The 21097-nt window shown below is 36.4% G+C and overlaps 1 protein-coding gene across 12 annotated transcripts in view; it reads right to left on the bottom strand.

The window, feature by feature from the left end:
* Positions 1-21097, bottom strand: part of KIF16B (kinesin family member 16B) — a 135038-nt gene that overhangs the window by 56299 nt on the left and 57642 nt on the right. For 10 of the 12 annotated variants that reach the window (XR_003535865.1, XR_003535866.1, XM_027693312.1 and 7 more), the window contains exons 13-20: positions 16814-16933; positions 16212-16263; positions 14858-14995; positions 11470-11552; positions 11183-11271; positions 3989-4021; positions 3591-3644; positions 846-2201 (exon numbers count right to left, since the gene is read on the bottom strand). Coding sequence is in view for 10 of the 12 variants with exons in the window: in XM_027693312.1 (XP_027549113.1) it covers positions 846-2201; positions 3591-3644; positions 3989-4021; positions 11183-11271; positions 11470-11552; positions 14858-14995; positions 16212-16263; positions 16814-16933 (1925 nt within the window). In the remaining 2 variants the exon portion in view is untranslated. The remainder of the gene's footprint in view (positions 1-845; positions 2202-3590; positions 3645-3988; positions 4022-11182; positions 11272-11469; positions 11553-14857; positions 14996-16211; positions 16264-16813; positions 16934-21097) is intronic. The other 2 variants (XM_027693314.1, XM_027693310.1) reach the window with 1 other exon arrangement.

The following is a 21097-nucleotide window of genomic DNA, read 5'->3' as shown; positions in this document are numbered from 1 at the left end:
TGCCCTCTTTCTGTACTGCAGGGACTAAATGCATTAATCCCAGTGGATTTTCACTCAGGTCAAAAATGAAACAAAAGATTTTTTCCTCTTCTTCCATACAGAAAGATCCTTCCCTACCTGAATCACTTTTGTCTGAGCTTCCCATACTTGGGCTGAACATCATGTTACCAGATATCATGTGTATAACTGATGACATCGTTTCTGTACCTAGAAGGAGTTGTCATCAGACAGGGGCAGTATTAAAGCCTCTGTGTATTTTCCAATAACCTTCAAAAGCATCATCAAACTTTACATAGATATATGGCTAGTTTATTTTTATTTAGTCCTGAAACCAGAAACAAAAAAATTAAATATTACCCCTGTTTACTCTGAATACCAGAAGTGTTCCAGAAGTACATCACTAGTTGAGAGAGACAGTTGGCAGGTCTACTGTAACTATTCATTTCCAAGCCCTGAACAAACATCTGACTTGTAACTAATAAAGAAACAAAACGCTATACAGAAATATTTTAAGAGAAAAAAAGTTGTTAGATGGTCTGTTTTTTGTAAGGGCAGAACATAAGGTTGTCTGAGCCTTGTAAAACAATTTAAAGTACTGTGCTGGCTAATGCAAATAATATCCTGCTGAGGACAGGATAAGTCTCTGAACACAAGAGAAATCGATGAGTGAGCAAGAATCCTTTGAAAAACAACGCAGAGTTTCAATTCTGGGTAAACTACTTGAAACTCACTAAGAAACTCAAATACTGGGACACAGAACAAGTCACACTCTCAACATCTAAGGTATAAAATGATTCACCTTCTCTGGGTAGGTTCTAATCAATCGAAGCCACCACAAAACTCACCGTTCTCGGTCTTGCTCGAGGGCTTTCTGCTGAGCCTCCAGACTGGCCTGCAGCCCTGCCTGCTCACAGCAGCTGTTGTTCAGGGTGGCCAGCTTCTGTCTCTGCTCTTCGATTTCAAAGTCTATCGTCGAATGACGCTGCAAAGCTGAATGCCTCCTTTCTAACTTAGCAACAGCCTGCTCCAGAGCCTCTCTCTGCTGCTTTTCCCTTGATTCAAGGATTTCTTTTTCCTTTTTCCGAACCTTTTCTTCCTGACGAGCTACATTGGTTGTGAATTCAAAGGTTTCTTGAAGCTGCTCCAGCTGATTTGTGCTGGCTCTATACTGGGCAAGCTTCTCTTCTTTTTCTTCTATTTCTTTCTCTATTTGATAGAGAGTATTATCTAACCCTAACAAGCCCCTATCAAGGACTTCAGAAGCTCTTTGTTTTTCTTCCAGCAGAGCTGGCAAATGATTACTCTTCAGGTACTCAAGCTGGCGTACTTTAGATTGGAGCCTGTACTCCACTGGTTTTATCTTGTCAACTTCTTCAGCCCTGAGTATGGGATCCACAGAGTTTTCATCATCTCTCTTGGGATTTAAATGTTCTTCATGTGCAAATTGTAAGTGCTCCAGAGCTCCTTTTTCATCTGCTATTTCCTTTTCTAGGTGATCCATTTGCTGAACTAAATCTTTTTCCAAAATAGTCAACTGTTCCAGCTGTTTCCTTTTGAACTCTACAAAATCATGCTGTGCTTTTTCTAAATCCTCATGGTTTTCATCACCTTCAGAGCGGGCTTCCTTGACTTTCAATAGAGATTCTCTAATATCTTCAAGGTCTCTTCTCTCTTCTTCAACTCTCTGCACATCCCCTCTCTTCAGGAGGTCTATCATGACCTGCTTCTCTCGAAGCTGTTCCTCTAGATGAGCCACAAGCATCACCTGCTCTCTTTCCTGTTCTTCAAGTCTTTTTTTTTCTGACTCCAGCTTAACATATTGCTCATCTTTTTCCTTTTTAAGTCTTTCTAGTTCACGAAAAATCTGCATTTTCTCTGCTTTTTCATTATGATTAAGCTCTTGTAGTCGCTGCAACTCCTCTTTGACCCGGGCAAAAACTTCTTCCTGATGCTTTTTCTTTTGAAGCTCTATCTCCTGTTGTTCCCGTAATCTCTCTTCTTCAAATTTCTCTTTTTCAGCCAGCAAATCCTTTAACCTGCTCTCAATGTGAACACTTCTCCGTTTCAGACTCTCCTCCTGTTTGCGAATTTGCAGCTGAACTATCTCTGTCTCTTTTCGCTGTGACTCTACTTCTCGCTGCATTCTTACAAGTTCTGCTTTGTCAGATCTTTGTTTTTCTTCCATCTCTTCTATTTGTTTCCTGCAGTAAAACATTTGCATGAAGTTAAAAAGGTTTGGTCTAGGATTTTCCAGTATATATAACCATTTCTTTCCTTAATAGTTTTGATTTGCCACAGGTTGAGATCTTACACTGCTTGGAGGTGACTCAACGCATGAAACAAATGGAAAAGAGACTCATATAGTCTGTGTCAACATAAAAAGTTGTGGATATATAAAGTTATAGGAAGACACGTTAATAGCACTTTTGTTAGTAGAAAATTAAGACTTTATTAGTTCTGTCAAATCAAATAAAAATATTGATAGAGCACATCTATGCACACAGTGAAGAATAAATATAGATTTTTTATATATACATTCTCATACACACAAACTTGTATAAAAGGACTTGATCAGCAATTTGCCTTACCAAATTTAAGCCAAGAGATGAATTAAAACAATGTCTTCTCTGACCCTGACTGAATTATCGATAAACAGATTACAACATATAAGAAAAATTACTATGACCTGTGTAATCTCTCTTTTAAAGGTTCTAAGAGCATTCCAAATGGGGACAGACTTGAAGGTCACCATTGTCCCCATAATACAAGTAGAGACAACTGTAAGTCAGTTGGTTATTTTGTGAGAAGTTCAGATAAATTAAATCACAAGCAAACCAATTCCAGCACAACCTGAAATCAAATCCCATCAATATAACAAAAGGGATAAATATCAGTGATCCTATGTTGCATCAATTGCTGAACAGCATCTTTTAGTGCTTCAGAGTTTCAGGGCTTTTCTGACTTTACTTCACCTAGTCCAACTATATAAAGAGCTCTTTCAAAATGGAACAAGCCATCTAGGGCTGAGATGGCAGAATGGTTTTCAGTGTATGAATCTAATCAGTGCTGGAATCTGCAACAAGGCCCGAGTTATCACCTCCAAAATCTTAGCAGATATGAGTGCCAGAATAGTCAGCTCAGTTTGCCAGCTGACAACAATGCTTTCCTCTGTACTTCACACTGATACCCAAATAATTTTCTGATAAGCATTATTATTATGTCCATTCCACACCACAGTTTTATGTAAGAGAAGCAGAGTGCAACATGTGAGTTTTGCTATCTTGAATCAATCTAAAGGCAGCTAAACAAAAAAAAAACCACCAAACTCAATAAAGAATGTAATTTGCTGTCCTTTAACACAACACCACAAAAATTAAGAGCAAAGGTAATATATTAGATTTGTATAATCTATCCTCCTCATACCTTTGTGTTTCGGAGTTTCTTCGCTTATAAAAATCACAATTAGCTACAATTCAGCTATTCAGGATCCTCTGCTTGCTGAGTAACATCGTGATCCCAAAGCAGTGATTTAAATGAGTCTATAATGTGTACATACAGATACACATACAAACCACAGAGAATAATGTTACCTTTTACTTTCTAATTTTTCAAGCTCCTCTCGTTGTTGTCTCTCAAATTCTAGTCTGATTTAAAAAAAAGGAATACAGTTAAAAGGTTATTTCCTGAATGTCACAAAAGTAGGAAGATATGATGCAGTTCAATCTCTGTTTAGAAGATGATAACAATGATACAAAAGAAGTTTCATAAAACTACTTTCTACAAGAACAGAAAATAGTTCCTTCATTAGGGTTACAAATTAGATATCATGCTGTCTGACATGAGTATAAACAGAAAAATAAATTAATTTCTGGCGAAAAAATATATTTAAAAGGAAAAGTTTGAAGAGACATAAAAATGATTAGCATAGCCTCTTGAGTTAACTACATGCAGACGTGGCAATCAATATATAGAAATTTAATTTCTCTACCTTAGACAGATCGGTCCTTTTACAGGGAAAAGACTGCCATGGGAGGCAGGGGGAAACAGAGCAATCAGTTGAGAAAGGAATTGATACAAAAAATATATTAGCAGTACAGAATACTTCAAAATCAACAAGTTTGTTTTATTAGAGGTTAAATTGGTTAGAATCATAGAACATTCATCACATTACAGCTCAGAAGTAAAACTTAAATAATTATTCTTTCTAAGCACATTTTTCAGATGCCAGTGATAGTTAAAATGATGCTCTTCATCCTATGGTTTATTAATTTGGCCATTTTCAGAGAAGGGAAAGTGTTACAAAACTACAAGTGGATGCCTGTAGTTCTTCCTTTTCCTTCCAAGAAAAAGAAAATTCCAAAACATTACTAGGATGTAATCAGTGGGGTTGAAAAGTCCCAAAGTACAACATTTAAGCACTGAACAGAATTAAAATCCATTTATTTAAAATATTTTGAGATTTTCATGTATTTAGTTTGATAAAGATCTGACTAATCATGGGAGAGTATTTTATATAATTTTTAATATCAGCTTTTATTAGAGTTGTACGGAAATAATTTTCTTATTTTAATTTCCTTTGAAAGATTTACTTAAGGAAGTTATTCACAATAAATATTAAAAATGGCAGAGAGAACTTATATATGAACTAAATTATTCAACAAAATACACAAATACTAATTTATTTCAGGCTTGTTACAGTTTAAGGATGTGGAGGTTAGTGAAGCAGTCCATAAACACTGAAAAAAATGCAAGACTGCACCACAAGTTGACTTCAAGTTTTTGACAAACTTCAATTTAAGACAACATGATCCCAATTATATAGACAGGTTTTTAAAAATAAAGTATTTTTGATACTTCTTTCTAAAACATAGAAATGCCGACAACAAAAAGAAAATGCCCTTGGAAATATGCAAAAAGTACACCAATAATTTAACATTTATAAAGCTATTTTAATGAACTTTGATTCCTAATATGCTCAAGAGGCATCTTTCTAGTGGCTGCAATATTGGAGAATGACCAGTTTAGCAAATTCCATTTTTCCCTAGCTCTCATAAATTCCTTTCAAAAGATGCCTTCTACAATCCTTGAGAGATCAGCCAAGGTAGATTTTTATACACAACTCCAGCCATTCAGAGCTTTCATGTAACTGTCTCGTCAAGAGTCTTTTCACATTTGCATTAAACTAAGATGGGCACTCTACAGCACAAGGAGCGATGATGATAACTTATATTTTTAATTTGATCACAACTCCTGCAGCAGCAATGAAAAACCCACAAAGTGTTGGAAGAGAACAGAAAGCAATCCTAGGGGGCCTTCAGAAAGCAAAATTTTAATTCAATGGTTACCATGTGCTTTGCTTTTTCCCTCCCCCCTTTTTTTTTAAGCTATATCTCAAAAGTTCTCCCTTTGGCTATGGTCTACTATCCAGAATTCCGAGCTGTTAGCTATCACTTCTTACTTAGAGTTTAGCTAACAAATGCCACTATATTCAACATTACTTAAGTCCAAAATAATACAGATCCCAGTCAATACAGCTCTGGTTTGTGCAAGTGCAGGTGTCCTTTGGGCACTGTCAGACATCGACCATCTTTGCTTAGAGAGTTGGCAAAGAATAATTTAAGTGTATTCCCACACTTGGTTAAGCCATAATGAAGTAAAACGTTTCAGATCAGGTAACATAATGCGTAAAACCCAGAGCAAAAACCTTTTGGTATTTTGACTGCCCTATAAAACAAGTAATTTGGCAGATATATTTTATACAAGCATAAAAATGGTAACTAACTTTTGACTGAGATCTAATACAAAGAAAATGAGCCATCACAGCAATCAGTCTGGTATAAAAAGAGGTCAGCAGTTAAAAACTCCATGATTTTCTCTTGGAGGAATTGTCCCTAATACCTTCAACAGGGGTGTCACAACAATCAGTTTTACCTCGCACTGAAATGAAGCTGGAAGTGTTCAAAATGTTGTTCAGGAAAAAGGTGTGAACTATGCAGAAGTGGTTCTTTCTTCAATGAAAAGGGCTCCTTCCCAGAGCCAAATATGAAGCATCATCATCATCAACACCCCAGTCCACAGCCTCCAAACATGGAGGTATTATAAAAATGCATATTTAATGCATTTTAGACCAATAAATACTCCTATGAAGAGAAGGGTTGTCATTGCCTGGTGGTGCCTAAGATGGTCTGAGCTTCATTGAAGGCTCTCATGCCATGGGGTTATCCACAGTGTCTTCATTCTCTAAGGTGCTCACACTGCAGCCTTTATTCCTTCAGGGATAAGAATGGTGCCTGTCTTCCTCAGCTGGCTGCTTATTTTCTTACTATATTTAGGAATTCACCACTTCTGAGACCATTGTCTCTGGAATATTTGCTTCAAACTCATTGTGGACTCAAAGTTATTTCAGGACAGGAGGGAACCTGGGGAGGGAGGACAGGCCTGATGGCAGAGACCTTGTTTCTTTAAGGAGTTAATAAAAACAAATATCTCAGCATCACAAAATCCATCCTCCCCCCGAAATCATTGGCTATAGCAAATCACTGCCAGTTTTACAAAGCACAGATGCCAGACTGATCTTTTCCGGTTTAGTCTATCCTGATAAAAACCTTTTTCACATAGCCTCTACTCTTTATTAATGTGAGCACTATTGTGAATAGCAAAAAAATATATTAGCTTGAAATTAAAAAGAAACATACAGATATTAAAGACTAGAATCCACTCATTCTTCTTTTGTAGATCTACCACAAAGGAACTTAATCTGATCAGTGTTGAATTAAATAGACACAGTTTTCCTAGAAAATGTGTCATATCTAGTGATAAGAGGAGTGTAGATAAGCTGCAGAGAAAGGAAGTCAGTTCTACTAGCACGGTACTACAGTAGTTTAATTTACACAGCACAAAAGTACAATCTGGTACGACATCTCTTAGGAAAGACTGAGGACTGGCAGGACTACAAAGATGTTACAATGCCATTCAGTAGCCCAATTTAAGAGATTAATTAAAAAAAAACAATCAAACAAAACAAAAACCCCCATACTAAATCCATGACAAGACCAAGGTTTCTCATCAGTAGTTTTACAATTACAGTACCATGTAGCTCCCAAATCTTTGTTCGTGAAGCCTAGCCATGATGACCATGTAGCTAACAAAAGGTCCACAAATGAAATCTTCAGCATAAATCTATGAGCAGAATTCTATTTTATCCAATGCTTATTATCTGAAGCAGTGTTGCATGACACCAGATTAAAGACAAAGACTGGGAACAAGCAGAACAAAGAATTTTGTTCAGTCAAAATTTTATGCAACTTTCTCCACATATGGGAAATCAACAGCCAAACAAAAAACCACACAAACAACAAAAGACCATCTGAAAACACTATTAAGGATGATGCTTTCACAACAACTGAAGGTAATACCCCACAGCCTCTTCTGCCACTGATTGCTAAAGATGCCAGATCTTACAAGATTTTAATTCAACCCACAGAAATCACAAATTTAGCTACCAGTCTTTAGGTTATCAATACTGAGACTGGAAGAAAAAGTGGTCCTGAAAATGCAAATTAACAATAGGCAGAATGCTAGTCAGCTACTAACATTGCACAGAAAAGAAACCCCAGAGGGCCAGTACTGAATCTAGGTCTCTACTGGTGGTGGGCAGTATAGCATGATGTTATGAGAAACTGATACTCCAGTTTATTGTAGTAAAGGCTCAGACAATTGGCCCAGCTGAAAAAAAAATCCAAACTAAATTTTGTGCAGGATATTCTTTTCCATCTGCACTTTTCCAGAATGCAAGATGCTCAACCCCACCTAACTTCTTGGGTACAACTACCCTGCTTTTGATACTCAGAGATAGGATTTATTGAATATTTCATCCAGGTTGAACAGTCACCACTCAGAAGAATAACCACTGCAGCACTGCATTTGCTTAGCAGCATTTTTATCTGGAAGTAGAGAGCTTGGGGTCTGCTTTATTCAAAAAATATTCTTTTCTTTAACTTGCATTTATCCCAGCCCCCTGTTCCCCTAAAGTAACATTTTTTGCACAATTACCTCCTTGGGACAACCTCATGACATGATCAGGAAAACCCAAGTGCTGTCACAAAGGAGGAGATGGTAAAAAAAAAAGTGTTAGCATCAACATAAATAAATTTAAAATTGTCCTGGAATCCCAGCCTAAGCTGAAAAGTTGCTGTTGCCAAATTGCTGTCCATAAAGATGCATCAATTATAGAAGATGCTTTTTTCTACTGTGATTTGTAGGGCTCAGTTAAACTACAGTGCAAATGTCCTTCTCTTTGCAGTAGTTATAAAAGAAGTAAAAATAGTCACATTTGAGGTTTGGAGTTTTTTTTCAGGGTTGGTTTTGTTTTTGGTTTTGTTTGGTTTGGTTGATTTGGGGGGGGAGGTGTTTGGTTTTTTTAAGTTACTGATCTGTTAGGACAACACTCACCTCTGCACTGCATGAACACGTGTATTCTTAGGTGTGACATCAATTATATGGAATATGTTATTCATCTAAATTATAGGGGTTACAGTTTCAATTATGAAGTTCCAACCACTGGGACCAGTGCTGTTAGATATCTTCACCAATGACAGACAGTGGGATCAACTGCACTCTCAGCAAGTCTGCAAGCTGAGTGGTGTGAGTGACAGGCCTGAAGGATGGGATGCCACCCAGAGGGACCTGGATGAGCTTGAGAAGTGGGCCCACATGTACTTCACGAAGTTCAACAAGGCCAAGTGCAGGGTCCTGCACTTGGGTCGGGGCAACCCTCAGTATGAGTACAGGCTGGGGGATGAAGGGATTGAGAGCAGCCCTAATGAGAAGGACTGGTGGATGAGAGGCTGAACATGACCCCTCAGTGTGCACTGGCAGTCCAAAAACCAACTGTATCCTGGCCTGCATCAAAAGCAGTGTGGGCAGCAAGTGAGGGGGGATTCACTCTCATGAGATCCCACCTGCAGGGCTGTCTCCAGCTCTGTGGTCCCCAGCACAGGAAGGACATGGACCGGCTGAAGCAAATCCAGATGAAGGCCATGAAGATGATCCAAGGGCTGGAGCACCTCAGCAATGGAGACAGGCTGAGAGAGTTGGGGTTGTTCAGCCTGGAGAAGAAAAGGCTCTGGGGAGACCTCATAGCAGCCTTTCAGTACTTGAACGGGGCTTATAAGAAAGATGGGGACTGACTTTGCAGCAGGGCTGTTGTGATAGGACAAGGGGTAATGGTAGATTCAGAACAAGCATAAGGAAGAAATTTTTTACAATGACGGTGGTAAAACAGTGGCACAGGTTGCCCAGAGGGGTAGTAGATGCCCCATCCCTGGAAATATTCAAGGTCAGGTTAAACGGGGCTTTGAGCAACCTGATCAAGCTAAATATGCCCCTCCTCACTGCAGGAGAGGTTGGAACTAGGTGACTTTTAAAGGTCCCTTTCAACCCAAACAATTCAATGATTCACAAGCTTCCTCTCTTAGAAAAACACATACACATAACAGTGACTATGAAACAACCTCAGACAGGTTTTATTGCTCACAAACAAGTGACCTGCATTCCCTATGTAATATGACCTTCTTGTGTGTACAAATTAAGCAGGACAAAATATCTATTCCTCCAAGACAGTTCACAAATATTAAATGAATGCAGACTAGCAGGAGAATATCAATAATTAACCCTCTGCTTATAGTTTATAGTTTAATAAAACACAGGCATAAAGTGTTCAGGAATGAGAGTTTCACCTAATCTTATCCTAAATTTCAAGAGTAAGAGTGCTCTTATAATCATACCTCACAAAAGAAAGTAAAAGTCACAAGAAATGTTAAATAGGAAAAATGACAATGTTTCTAAAAATTGCTGCACACATTGACAATCTAATAAAATTATCTATTCTGTTTAATTTCCAGGAAAGCAAAGTAAGATGCTTGAAGAACCAATAAGAAAAAAAAAGCTATATTCCCTAAAACATATCTAGAAAAAAGAAGAATTTGCTGCAATCTACTCCATCAGAGACAATCAAGTAACTCTCCAGACTTTCTCTTTTTTTTTTTTTTTTTTTTTTAATAAAGTTTACTAGAAAAATCCTCTCTATAAGGCACCGTTTGGCATTACCTGAAGACAGTATGGCTTCTTGGGCTGGGAAACCATTTTTAAGCACACCTTCAACTGGGCCTTGCCCATGCCATTATATTTTGCTGAAAATCTGAATGACTAGTGAGGCAATGCTGAAACAATCTGTCCTCCTCTATACTGACCGCAAACTCAAAGTCAGTAATATCCAGTATAATTCATAACAATATTGTAGCAGAATAACATTATTAGTCAGGGAAAAGCCCAGGATAGCTGACCAATAACCAGAGGTAACAACTGCCAGGAATTTTCCCCAGCTCACAGAAAACATACCAGCACCTGTCACTGTAAGTTTTTAGATTGAGCTATTTGAAGAGCTAAAGAAATAGAAAAAAATACATATACTTTTTTGGATCTTCTTTACCATCTCTGTCTCAAAATAAGTTGTAATTTATCAGCAACCAGCTCACAATCTTGAGATCTCTGTAGGTAGCTCAGTAGCAAAAGAGTAACAGTCACATTTGAAGCAGTGTTATTACACATACTCCCTGTTATTTAGACATCGTTCAACTTGAAGTTATTATTACCTGTCCAATCTTCCTAAATTCTAATGGATAAAGAGCCACCTCACAGTAAAACTCAGGAATAAAGCTGCACTATTCAAGCCTATAATTCAAATTAGAGCCAATTTTTCAAAAGCACATAGGTGGTTAAAGTGCCTCATCTCAAACTCAATTCAAAACACCAGCTATGGAAAAAAAATTAGAACAAAACACCATCAATTCTCTGTAAGTCATTTAAGAACAGTGGTAAAATCATTAAAAACAGCTTCTCTGCAATAAGCATTCTATGTCATTGTAACTGCATAATAAATCTTTTTTCCATATCTTAACTTGACCACCTACTCAGAGGTACAGAGGTGAGAACACAAGCCATTTCTCAGCCTTTTCATGCTTTTATCGGTAATATATGAACTCAAGAGATCTTAATTTTCAGTTCACAATGCATTTTTTCAGGAAAAACAGTTAACTAGAGTCATAATGCCTTTGGAACATTTCAAACAGCTAAAATGAAGAATGGTTGGAATTATAACAACTGCATTTTAGAATATACTCACCCTGGATTATAAAGCATAACTGCTGACAGGTTCTCACAGGATTTTGAAAGATCTGTCATAGACAAGCTGAAGGAAGACAGCAGTCCACTCTAACAACAGACCATAAAATCAATGTATTAGACAAGTAATGACATATTTACAAACTCTTACTTTGCTTCACCTGATGAAATATTAACTAAAGTATGTGAAGCAAATAAAAAAGGTATTCTCTAAAAATCCAGTTATGTCTATATTAGAAAGAAAATTGTGAAAAGGTTTCAATTTACCAAATGCTGATTTAATCTCACCTTTCTTTTCTCCCTTAGCTTGGCAGCTTCTTTGGGGTGGTTAAAGCGAAACATATTGGTTCTTCCAAGTAATATAACAGCACCTGATGAGAAAAACACACACCACTCACTGACAACATTCTGTACCCAAAAGTACCATGTAATTTTTCAGACACACAACATGTAAGCAAAGACTTTCATTAAGCAAGAACAAAATGAAAATGCATTTTGACAATGCAAGTGTATATCCATGCATAGTCACAGATACCTTAACTGATGTATACAGTCTATTCCTTCCTCTTCCTACTTAAAGAAAAATAAAAACCCACACATGTTCATATACGGCATGAATATGACCAACACAAAGGTCAATCATGTTCATGGAGTTCAGTTAAAGAATAAATATAGGTAGAGGAAGCAGCTGCCCCAATTTGATCTATACACTCTTCAACAGTGCTACTTTGCAAGCCCAGGAGTAGGTACCAGATCCAATGGGAACATCCATAGATGTGACCAAGAACAAACTTGTCCATCCACTACTGATCACTGTCAGGTTTGAATTCACCTACATTAAAGGCTCCAAATCTCCATTAAAAGCTCCAGATCTCCATTACTTGTACTCTCACATTTTACTTCTCTCTGTGGAACACTGAAGTTTATTGTCACTCAAAACAGGATTATTAGACTTTTATACCCAACAGCTATTTTCTGAGGGAAGAACCTTGAATAATTCATATTGCTCAACGCACATCTGTTATTGTATTTAATCAGTTAAGGTACAGGTCACAAATAATGAGATTCTGAGCAATCCTTATCATATTTTAAAGACAATGGTACCAAGATTAATACTTCCCTACTAAGAAGTACATTGTCAGTGATGTCTCACTACTGTCATAACATGGAAGTCTTCCAAGTTCATCACCACAGAATCAAGCATTTGATCTGTCAGTCAGTACGAGGCATTTTTAAAAAGAAAAAGGACTCCATTACACTCACAGTATGAGAAAGCTACACTTAAACTGTTAATCACAAACAAATTCTTACCATCTGAAATGAAATGCTGTCTTTAGCAACGAATGCTTCTCTTAAAATCAGCTTAATTAAGCGCACCAACTCAAATTAGATCACCCCGTCCTGGCAAATAAATAGCGAAAAGCACTACAGCCACTTCTTGCTGTCTACACAAAACCTCAATTTTGGACACACAAATAATTTACCTCAGTCTTATCTTAGGAAGAATTACCTTTCACAAATCTGTATGAAATCCCCGCAGTTACTTTCAAATGAAGATAAAAATAATTGTAAACATTGTAAACCTCCCTAGGTGGAAGAAACTTAAATAAAGTAATTAAAATTTCAGAATGAATAGTCATAGATATTTGTTTCTAACTTCATAAATTTAAGAAAAAAGAGGAGAGAGAGACTTAACAGCAAGCACATGAGAGTCAATCTCTGATGATGGATCATAGGAATAACTCCTAGGTTTCTCTTTAAAGTACAGAAGGGTTTATAGTTTGGCCCAAAAACCTGAAAACTTGTTCTAAGGTGAGGATATATTTAAGGAAAAGGACAAACTCTAATTGTGAATATTAATTCCGTTACCTTTAGAAACCCCACCATATATGTTCTTAAGAGTAAAAAAAATATTGTAGTTAGGTTACATTTACAAAAAAAGCCACATTAGCCAGAATTCACAAATGGTGGAAGTAATCTGTAGAAGGAAGTGGTAATTAATTACTATGCCTCTTTTTTTTTTAAGCTCCATGATAGTCTAAAAATCTAACACATTTTCAAATGAACAGCTATTAATGATAAACGGAAACATTTAAATATATCAGCAGTTAATCAGCATCACCTAAAAGAAGATATTTCAGGAGGCTGGCACTTCATGCTGTGAGATTAAATGCTAACACAGCCAGGATGCACGGATTGTGCACGAGTCATTAAACTAGTGATTTAATCAGTTTTGCACACCTAATGTCACAGTTGGTACCTTCCTCTCAGATTCAGTCTGGTTACACACACAAAAGGTCATCTTACGCAGCTGAGTTTCACTATTTAGTAACCCTAAGCATCCCTCTCTTCTCCTCTCCTCTTCTTTTGAGTTCCAAATTTCTGTCTAAAGAAATTCTTGAGGGGAAAAAAAAGTCATGTTTCCACTTTTCACAGTACACAAAGTTGTGACAGGCATCTGAATGAGGGAAATAGCATCCAAACTCCTACTTTCTTTTGAGGCACATCGAACCTTTACTGCCTTTGAAATGCAGTAGAATAAAGTAAAGATGAGAGACTGAAATCCAATTTTGATTGTTTACAGTGTTATTTGCCATTAATGTCAAAGTTTCTATTGTTAACAATTTATCCATGGAATTTACCCAAACCTAAGACCAAGTAGGCTGGTGGGGGTTTTTTCATATCTGTAACAGAAACATGAAGAAATTGGCACTTTAAAAAAACCCAAAAAACGAACCCAAACAAACCCAACGTCCCCTCTCTACACCAAAAGTCCTTACTTTCTGTAAGTAGCCTTTGGAAGCATTTGTAAGAGTTCACAAAAGATGCAAGACTCCCCTTGTCCGACACTACACCCTTCCTTTGTTAGGCCAGGCTTACTCTGAAAGCTTCTTTCCAGAAATATAAAGTGAGATTGTTTTTCAGCAGCTGAGCTGTGTCACAAGCTCACTCCTACACAGGTCTTTTTCAGCTCATTGCTGAATGGGAAGATATTCTGGGTGCTCCTGGAAGATAAAACATCCTGAACCTCTGCTGCAGCACTCACCAGCTCACTTGTCAGTCAGTATTTTCCAGGCCAACACAATACACCTTTGTTCTCAGCTGTCCTGGCTGCATTTTCATTTCCAGATTTTAAAGCTTTTATATTAAAATTATAATTCTCTAAACTTCCTCCCTAAGGGTTAGTCTCCCCCTTTTTGTCATTTCCCTACAGCTGCAGAGAACAGATACTTCAGCTCAATCTCCTGCTGTACAAGAGGATTTGACAACAGTATTAAGTAGGACCAACCTGAAGCTCGGGGAGGGGGCAGGGGTGTCTCTGACATTATTTTAGTCCTATAGAGATCTATATTCTTTTTCTTAATATTACAGCAATGTAAGACATCTGGCATGGAGTTCCCTTTGTGTAAAAACAAACAAAATCAAGGGTAACTATCACATCACAAGATTATGAAGCAGTTGAAACTAATAAAGAATTCTCTTTTCACCAGTGGCAGTTCTTTGACAGAACAAAAACTCGGTGGTTTTCCTGATGGTTTGGGGCTGTAGTTGAGAGGACATGAATTTAAAATTAATTAAACAATAACTCCTTTATATACAGTCATATTTTTTCAGTGCTGTTGCCAGAAAAAAAACAAAGAGGCTGTATGAAAAGTGCCATCAGGCTGGGTAATACCTTGGTTGAGGTGTGTGGGCTCTGTAATCTGAATACCATTCACAGAACACTGCGCTCCGTTCAGTGGGATGAGGTTCACAGTGCCATTGAGATTTTCAAAGATGCAATGTTCACTTTCCAAATCAAGGCCATGAAGAACTGAACACAAAGAAATAAGATAACATAATTATTCTCCTCAAAACTAATAAGATGAGCATGCTAACATATCTTATTAAGAACACATTGCACTACATATTGGAGAGTATATTCTCTCTTTATTCTGGACAATGTTTTCTTCCTTCCTTCATCATATCCTGCACGTCTTAAATGTTGACTCTGTTCTTTGTTTTATTATAGTGGAAAGAAGTGTGTTGGGTTGCTTTTGCATTTTTTGGTGTAATGTTCTTTCCTCCTGTGCTTTGGCACTTGGTTAGCAAATGCTCCTTTCCTTCCAATAAAAAACAGAAAAGTAAAATTTTGGTATTTGTAGAGAGATATTTTTTGACCAGTTCCACCAGAAAATAAGGAAAGCTTCCTGACCTCAAAGCAACCATGCTTAAGTGTGAAAAGACAGGATATAACATGCCATTGTAGACAAGAAAATTGGCTGAAATAAAGTTCTTATGTTTTGCGACGTTCAGGCCTTTTATCAATCAGTTACGCTACTTTTCACTTTTTCTTTAAATAATGCATGATTATCTCTATGTGTATTATTTAATAACCCAAAGCAATCTAAGTTTGGTAATTTCATGGAATTTATTATAGTAATTCAAATCCAGGCAACTTTTGACCCACAAAATATACCAAACTAAGTTATTTGACTCTCAATCTCTCACTCAATAATTAAAGGATACAGTTTACTTAATAAAACTGCCTTCAAGGAATATGTGTGACAGGACAGTCCAGGTCTGGCAGTGAGTTGCTTTCATAAACAGTGAATAAGAAAATCAGTAGATTTTTTTCCAACTTCCAGAATTTTTTTCAACCCAAATCTTAAGTCCAAAGACTGTCTTAGGTATAATAATGTAACAATACTATCATCATACAAAGGTTAAGAGAATGATTTTGCAGTGATTGTAGCAGGTGCTGTATGAAAAAGGATGGTATTTTTACAGGATGCTATTTCATGAGAAGCAAGAAATAAATTAGTAACAAGTATATTAATAAATTTTAAGCCCACAAGCTATTCTAGAAGTCATGCTCTTTGAAGCAAATCCCACATAATTCATCTCCCAGATTTGCTAAAATTAAATATGATATAACACACAACAATTAAGTGAAAAAGGGAAAAATATGAACCTTAGTTCACATATTGAGAAGCTGGAAGAAGGAAAACCAACTGAAGAAAGAATATAAAAAATGCTAAATTCCATACCAATATCCTGTTCTGTCATAGCATCTTCTCTGCCAACATATGTTTGGCCCTCCTAATTAAGAGAGAAACACAGATTATTTTCCCCCACAAGGATATAATCTATCCTTCCACTTTCTCAGAGTAAATTGAATGAAATACATATTTAACATACATGCAAAAAATAATCAGGTAGCATTTTTAGAAATGCTTATTAGTCATTATTATACAGTATTATTAGCAAATTCTAGTTTCAACTGTCCTGTGCAGAACCACCTTCAAAATTTTGAGAAATTAATCTCGATTTGGATTTCAAGGTCAAGCTTTCTAATGAGATGAATGACAAACTAATATACACAGGTAAATATACACAGGTAAAAATACATTAACACCTATATCTGGTTAACCAGTTGATCCTCAGGATAAACCTAAACAGCAAATTAACAAATATTTTAATTTAATCAGTTGCAACCTCTTAAGAGCTCTTCTTACTACATGAGAGAAACCTAAGGAGCTTTTCTTACCATAGTAATGTAATGAGCACTATATTTAGACAGCAAATCAATACTCTACTGAAGAAAAACACAAGGCATATAAAGGCTATGGAAACACAGACGTGTATTTACCTTCAGGTGGTACAAGATGATACCAGTACTGAGAAGATCATCATCAATGCCAATGAGATGAGGCAGTTCAGAATCTAAGACAACACCTATCCCTTCTTTCCTCAGAGCCAAGGTCTGTTCCTGTAAAGGACAAAAGTCTATTTATTAGGATGTGCAAGAAATACCCCTCTTCCTCCTCTTTCTAAATCACATTTACTATAACTTCTCTGTAACATCATATAAAAAAAAAAGAGCAGATTTTTCACAATTTTTTTTTGTTTACATTTTAAACATAACTTTTTTATTACCATTAAGCATTCCAAGCTCACTGTTCAGGAAATTTGTGAAGGTGTTATTTGAAAGAAACCAGGCAAACAGCTGAATTATACCAGATAAGGAAGATCAATTGAGAGTGTAACAAAGCAAAGTTGTTTAAAAGCAAGCTATGTACCACCTTGCATAATAGTAAAGAGAATTTAAAACTCCCCAGAATTCAGTACAGCTAAAGAACAGAAAACTGGAAACTCTCTGACAGTCCTTTAAATAAGCCAAAGCTTGCACAATAAAAATCCCAGACACCTGAAAACTCGGTAAACCTAAGCAATTAAAATATCATCCAATATAAGGGAAGCATTGCCAATAGTAAATAAATGTAAGAAATATTTGCAGCACATAATTTCAATTCTTCAAAATTCCTTTGGGCCACGTTGTACAGCAATCTATAGGATGAAGCATCACTCAGCTACAAGTGGGAGAACCTTGGATAAAGTATTGTATGATGTAGTACATAACAAACAGTCCATGCAATAAATAAAAAAATAATCATAGTTTTGAAATAAGTTTTAGTATTTATAAAGTTTGTTTTTTAAGTTGAAACAAAATCCTATTGGCTTCTAGGCCTGGTATATAACAGCAACAGAGACTGTGAATGTGTACACACACACCATCTTTCAAGATGAATGTGTTTTTCTACATAAAAGAGCTAAGCCCTGACAATCCACGAAGGAGAGGCAATGTCAGCAAGTATTGCTTCTGTGTATTATAAGGAGCACACTTCTCTCCCAGTGCTAGTAAACATGGAAAATAAGTTTTCTGACAGCTGCATGACTACTCCTTTTCCAAGTCATCAATATGCCTTCTCCAGAGCCAACCAAGACACCACACTGTTTGTAAGAAAAAACAACAGATAGATTGTTATATGTATTTTCCCAAGTACAGCAACTTGCAAGTCTAAAGGAAGAAAACAGATGTAAGATCTCATTTCCCTGCACAGTACAAAATGTTGTCAATATTGATACTGACTAAAAAATTCCAAGTATGGATACATCTGGGCAAGACAAGATGACATATAAGACACTCCAAAACAAAACTGGGAAATCTTAGTCTGGTCATGGATGAATTAAAAAGTTCTCCAGCATCCAGCAAAAAAGAAAGAAGCTGTGATTCACGTTGCTCTGCAGCTCTCTGACATTCAAACTGCACCCAGATATTCCTTGATATTATAAAAGTGTCACGTTATAAAGGCAAAAAATACAGCTTAATTACTTGTTCATGTAATTTCAGCAAAAAATACCTATCACATATTATTTATTGAGTAGCATCTCCTGTTAGATATAATTTATAATGTTCTCCTAGGATGAGGGTGAAGACTTAAGACCCTGAGAACTGGTGATGGGTTACACAACTTCTGGCACCTTCAGCCCAATGGAATTGACAAAATATTAAAAGCTGAACTTTTTTTCCCCAGCATAACAAAGCACTTGCCAACATCCCTGACTGAGGAAAAAACAGACATCCCATGAGAAAAAGAAATTATCACTGGCTGAGAAAAAATAGCTCACAAATAATAAAGAATAAAGAAACAAAATCATTCTTCATTTTCCAGTCTTTTAATATTTAACAAGTTTTTACTATAATCAGAAATTAATCATATATAATTGTGATTTAAAACAGATGGTTTGCTTATTTATTCAGATCTAAAATTAAAGAACACAAATTAATTGAGTTTCTAAAGCCTTATTTTGTAAATGACTACCATTCATGCACAGAATGCATCCTGTTAATGGAAGTCTTATAATAAATGCAGCAGACAGTAGCTGTGATTAATTATAATATTTTTTTTCTTTAATACAGGCTCAAAATTAGCTGTTGTCTTCAGATACAACCTACTAAAAATCCTGAATCTTAATCAGATACCTGAAGTGGCTCCTAAACTTTAATTGCTTAGCTTAAAATTTAATTCCAGATTGTAAAGCTTCTGCAAGGATACCTCCACCACCAAACCATGCACTTTTGCCCCAAAATGAAATCACAGAAACGTCACCAACAATAGATCTTTATTACTCTGTTCTATCATTGTGAGGGAAAGAGGAGGAAAAGGCCAGAAAGAAGTAGCCAAATTGCACCTCTTTCAACCTCAACAGCATAGAAGGGATGTTTCTGAAGAGGGACAGTCCTCTTTTGAAATAAATTGAAGATCTGTAAGCTATTATAAGGCAAAGATTAAGTTTAATCCATTATTTGATTCACTTTCATTTGTGCAACAGTTTTAAGAAGCAGTGAATCCATAAGTCAAATGACAAGAGCAGGAAAGGTCACTGTCCCTATTAAAAAAATACTAATTCAGAAAATTTATTAAAATCTCAAGGTACAGTTTAAGAAAGCTGAATGTACAACATCCATCTTAGCTTGAATTCTCCTTGAACAGAAAAATGTACACATGCTCCCTCAGTATTTAAGATGTGTTCATAACCTGTGGAAAATAAAGCAAGCCAAGTATTATCCACAAAGGAGCACTCCAGATGATATAAATGGCTACTGTGTGAAGAATAAGAAAAGGTTTTCTTCTTTGGAAGCTGCCAGATCAAATGAAGTCATATGAAGAGTAGAAACTCAGAAAATAATTCTGAGTCAGTACACAAAAAAACATCCTTGAGTCAAAGTTAAAGTAAGGGAATTATATCGTATATTTAAATTCTGGTCTCTTCGAATTGAGCTCTGACTCAGCAGAGAGAAAGATCCTGATACAGTTAATTCACTGACATTTCTGTGAGAGATATAAAAGCTACTGTGAAACTTCATCCCTTCTGCACTGATGTATTAAGTTTGCTGTATTAACTGATGCAGTGGTACCTCTGAGCTGGCAGCTAAGATATGATCTGGTAGTTTAACAACAAAACCTTTGTGTAAAGTACTTACTTGAGCCACGGAGTTCGTTGTCACCATACAAAACTACCCATGATAAAGACCACCCCTATGACACACAGGATTTCTTCAAATGGATTTCTTTAAATACACACACAAAAATGGAACCACAAAAATCAATTATTTTTGGCCAATAAGATATTTAATTAAATTAAAAAAGAAAGTAAGTCCAAAAGACATTTCTAACATTTCTTGACCGATCTACCAGTAGAAGGAAACATTATGCTGCTACCGGCCCAGCACATAACAAAGAGAGAATGTAATTAGTGCACTGTCCTTTCAATGAACAGAACCTCTGGGAGGAGTTTAATTTTTGTCACCCTTCCCAGTGCAAAAACGCAATTCTTTTATTTAAGTTAGCTGCTGGCACACAGTCCTGAGAATACACTGTGCAGACACTTCCAGTATAACACAACAGTTTACTTAGCCAGCATAATGTTCAGATGTCTACATTTAAATTATGCAAAGAACCACGTAACACCAAATTAAAGAAATTATGGGTAAAAACGTGCAATGGCAAAAGTCTTTGCATTAATATTTAACCAGACTATATGTGAGAAAATTCTTATGCTAACAGGTACTTTGGGTGCACTTGATTTTATTGAAAATATGCTATTATATCCTGAGTTCACAAAAATGTCTGATGATACTCAGCGGCCTGGCACTAACATTAAGCTCTCTATAAAATGTACAGACGTAAACTGCGCACAGGGGAAGTTCTTGATTCTTAATTGGTCTTCCTCCAGTTATGTATTCAGTACACTTTGCATTCCCTTTAAATCACTGGAAACAAATGTTTCATACCTAGAGAAAAAAATATTCCACGGTCCTCAGTATTAAAACACTCCTGAAAAAGTTGATACATGGCATTAAAGAGGTTATGTAAACAGAGAGAGGAAATATGGATGAAGTAGCCACAGCTGGTCATGCCATAATCAAGACGGGTAAAAATAGAAAACTTCTCTCATTGAAGTCAGAAATTTTTATATTCTCCATCCCAAAACTGCAAAAGATTAGGTGGCTCAAATCTAGGAAGCTGAGGGCTGTACCTCTGAATAAAACAAAGACATGCCAATACCAGGCAAATCCAGTTCAAACCCA

The sequence above is a fragment of the Neopelma chrysocephalum genome, unplaced genomic scaffold, assembly GCF_003984885.1.
Source record: "Neopelma chrysocephalum unplaced genomic scaffold, ASM398488v2 Primary Assembly neopelma1_91, whole genome shotgun sequence".
Classification (NCBI taxonomy): Eukaryota; Metazoa; Chordata; class Aves; order Passeriformes; family Pipridae; genus Neopelma; species Neopelma chrysocephalum.
This window is presented reverse-complemented; position numbering and strand designations above follow the sequence as displayed.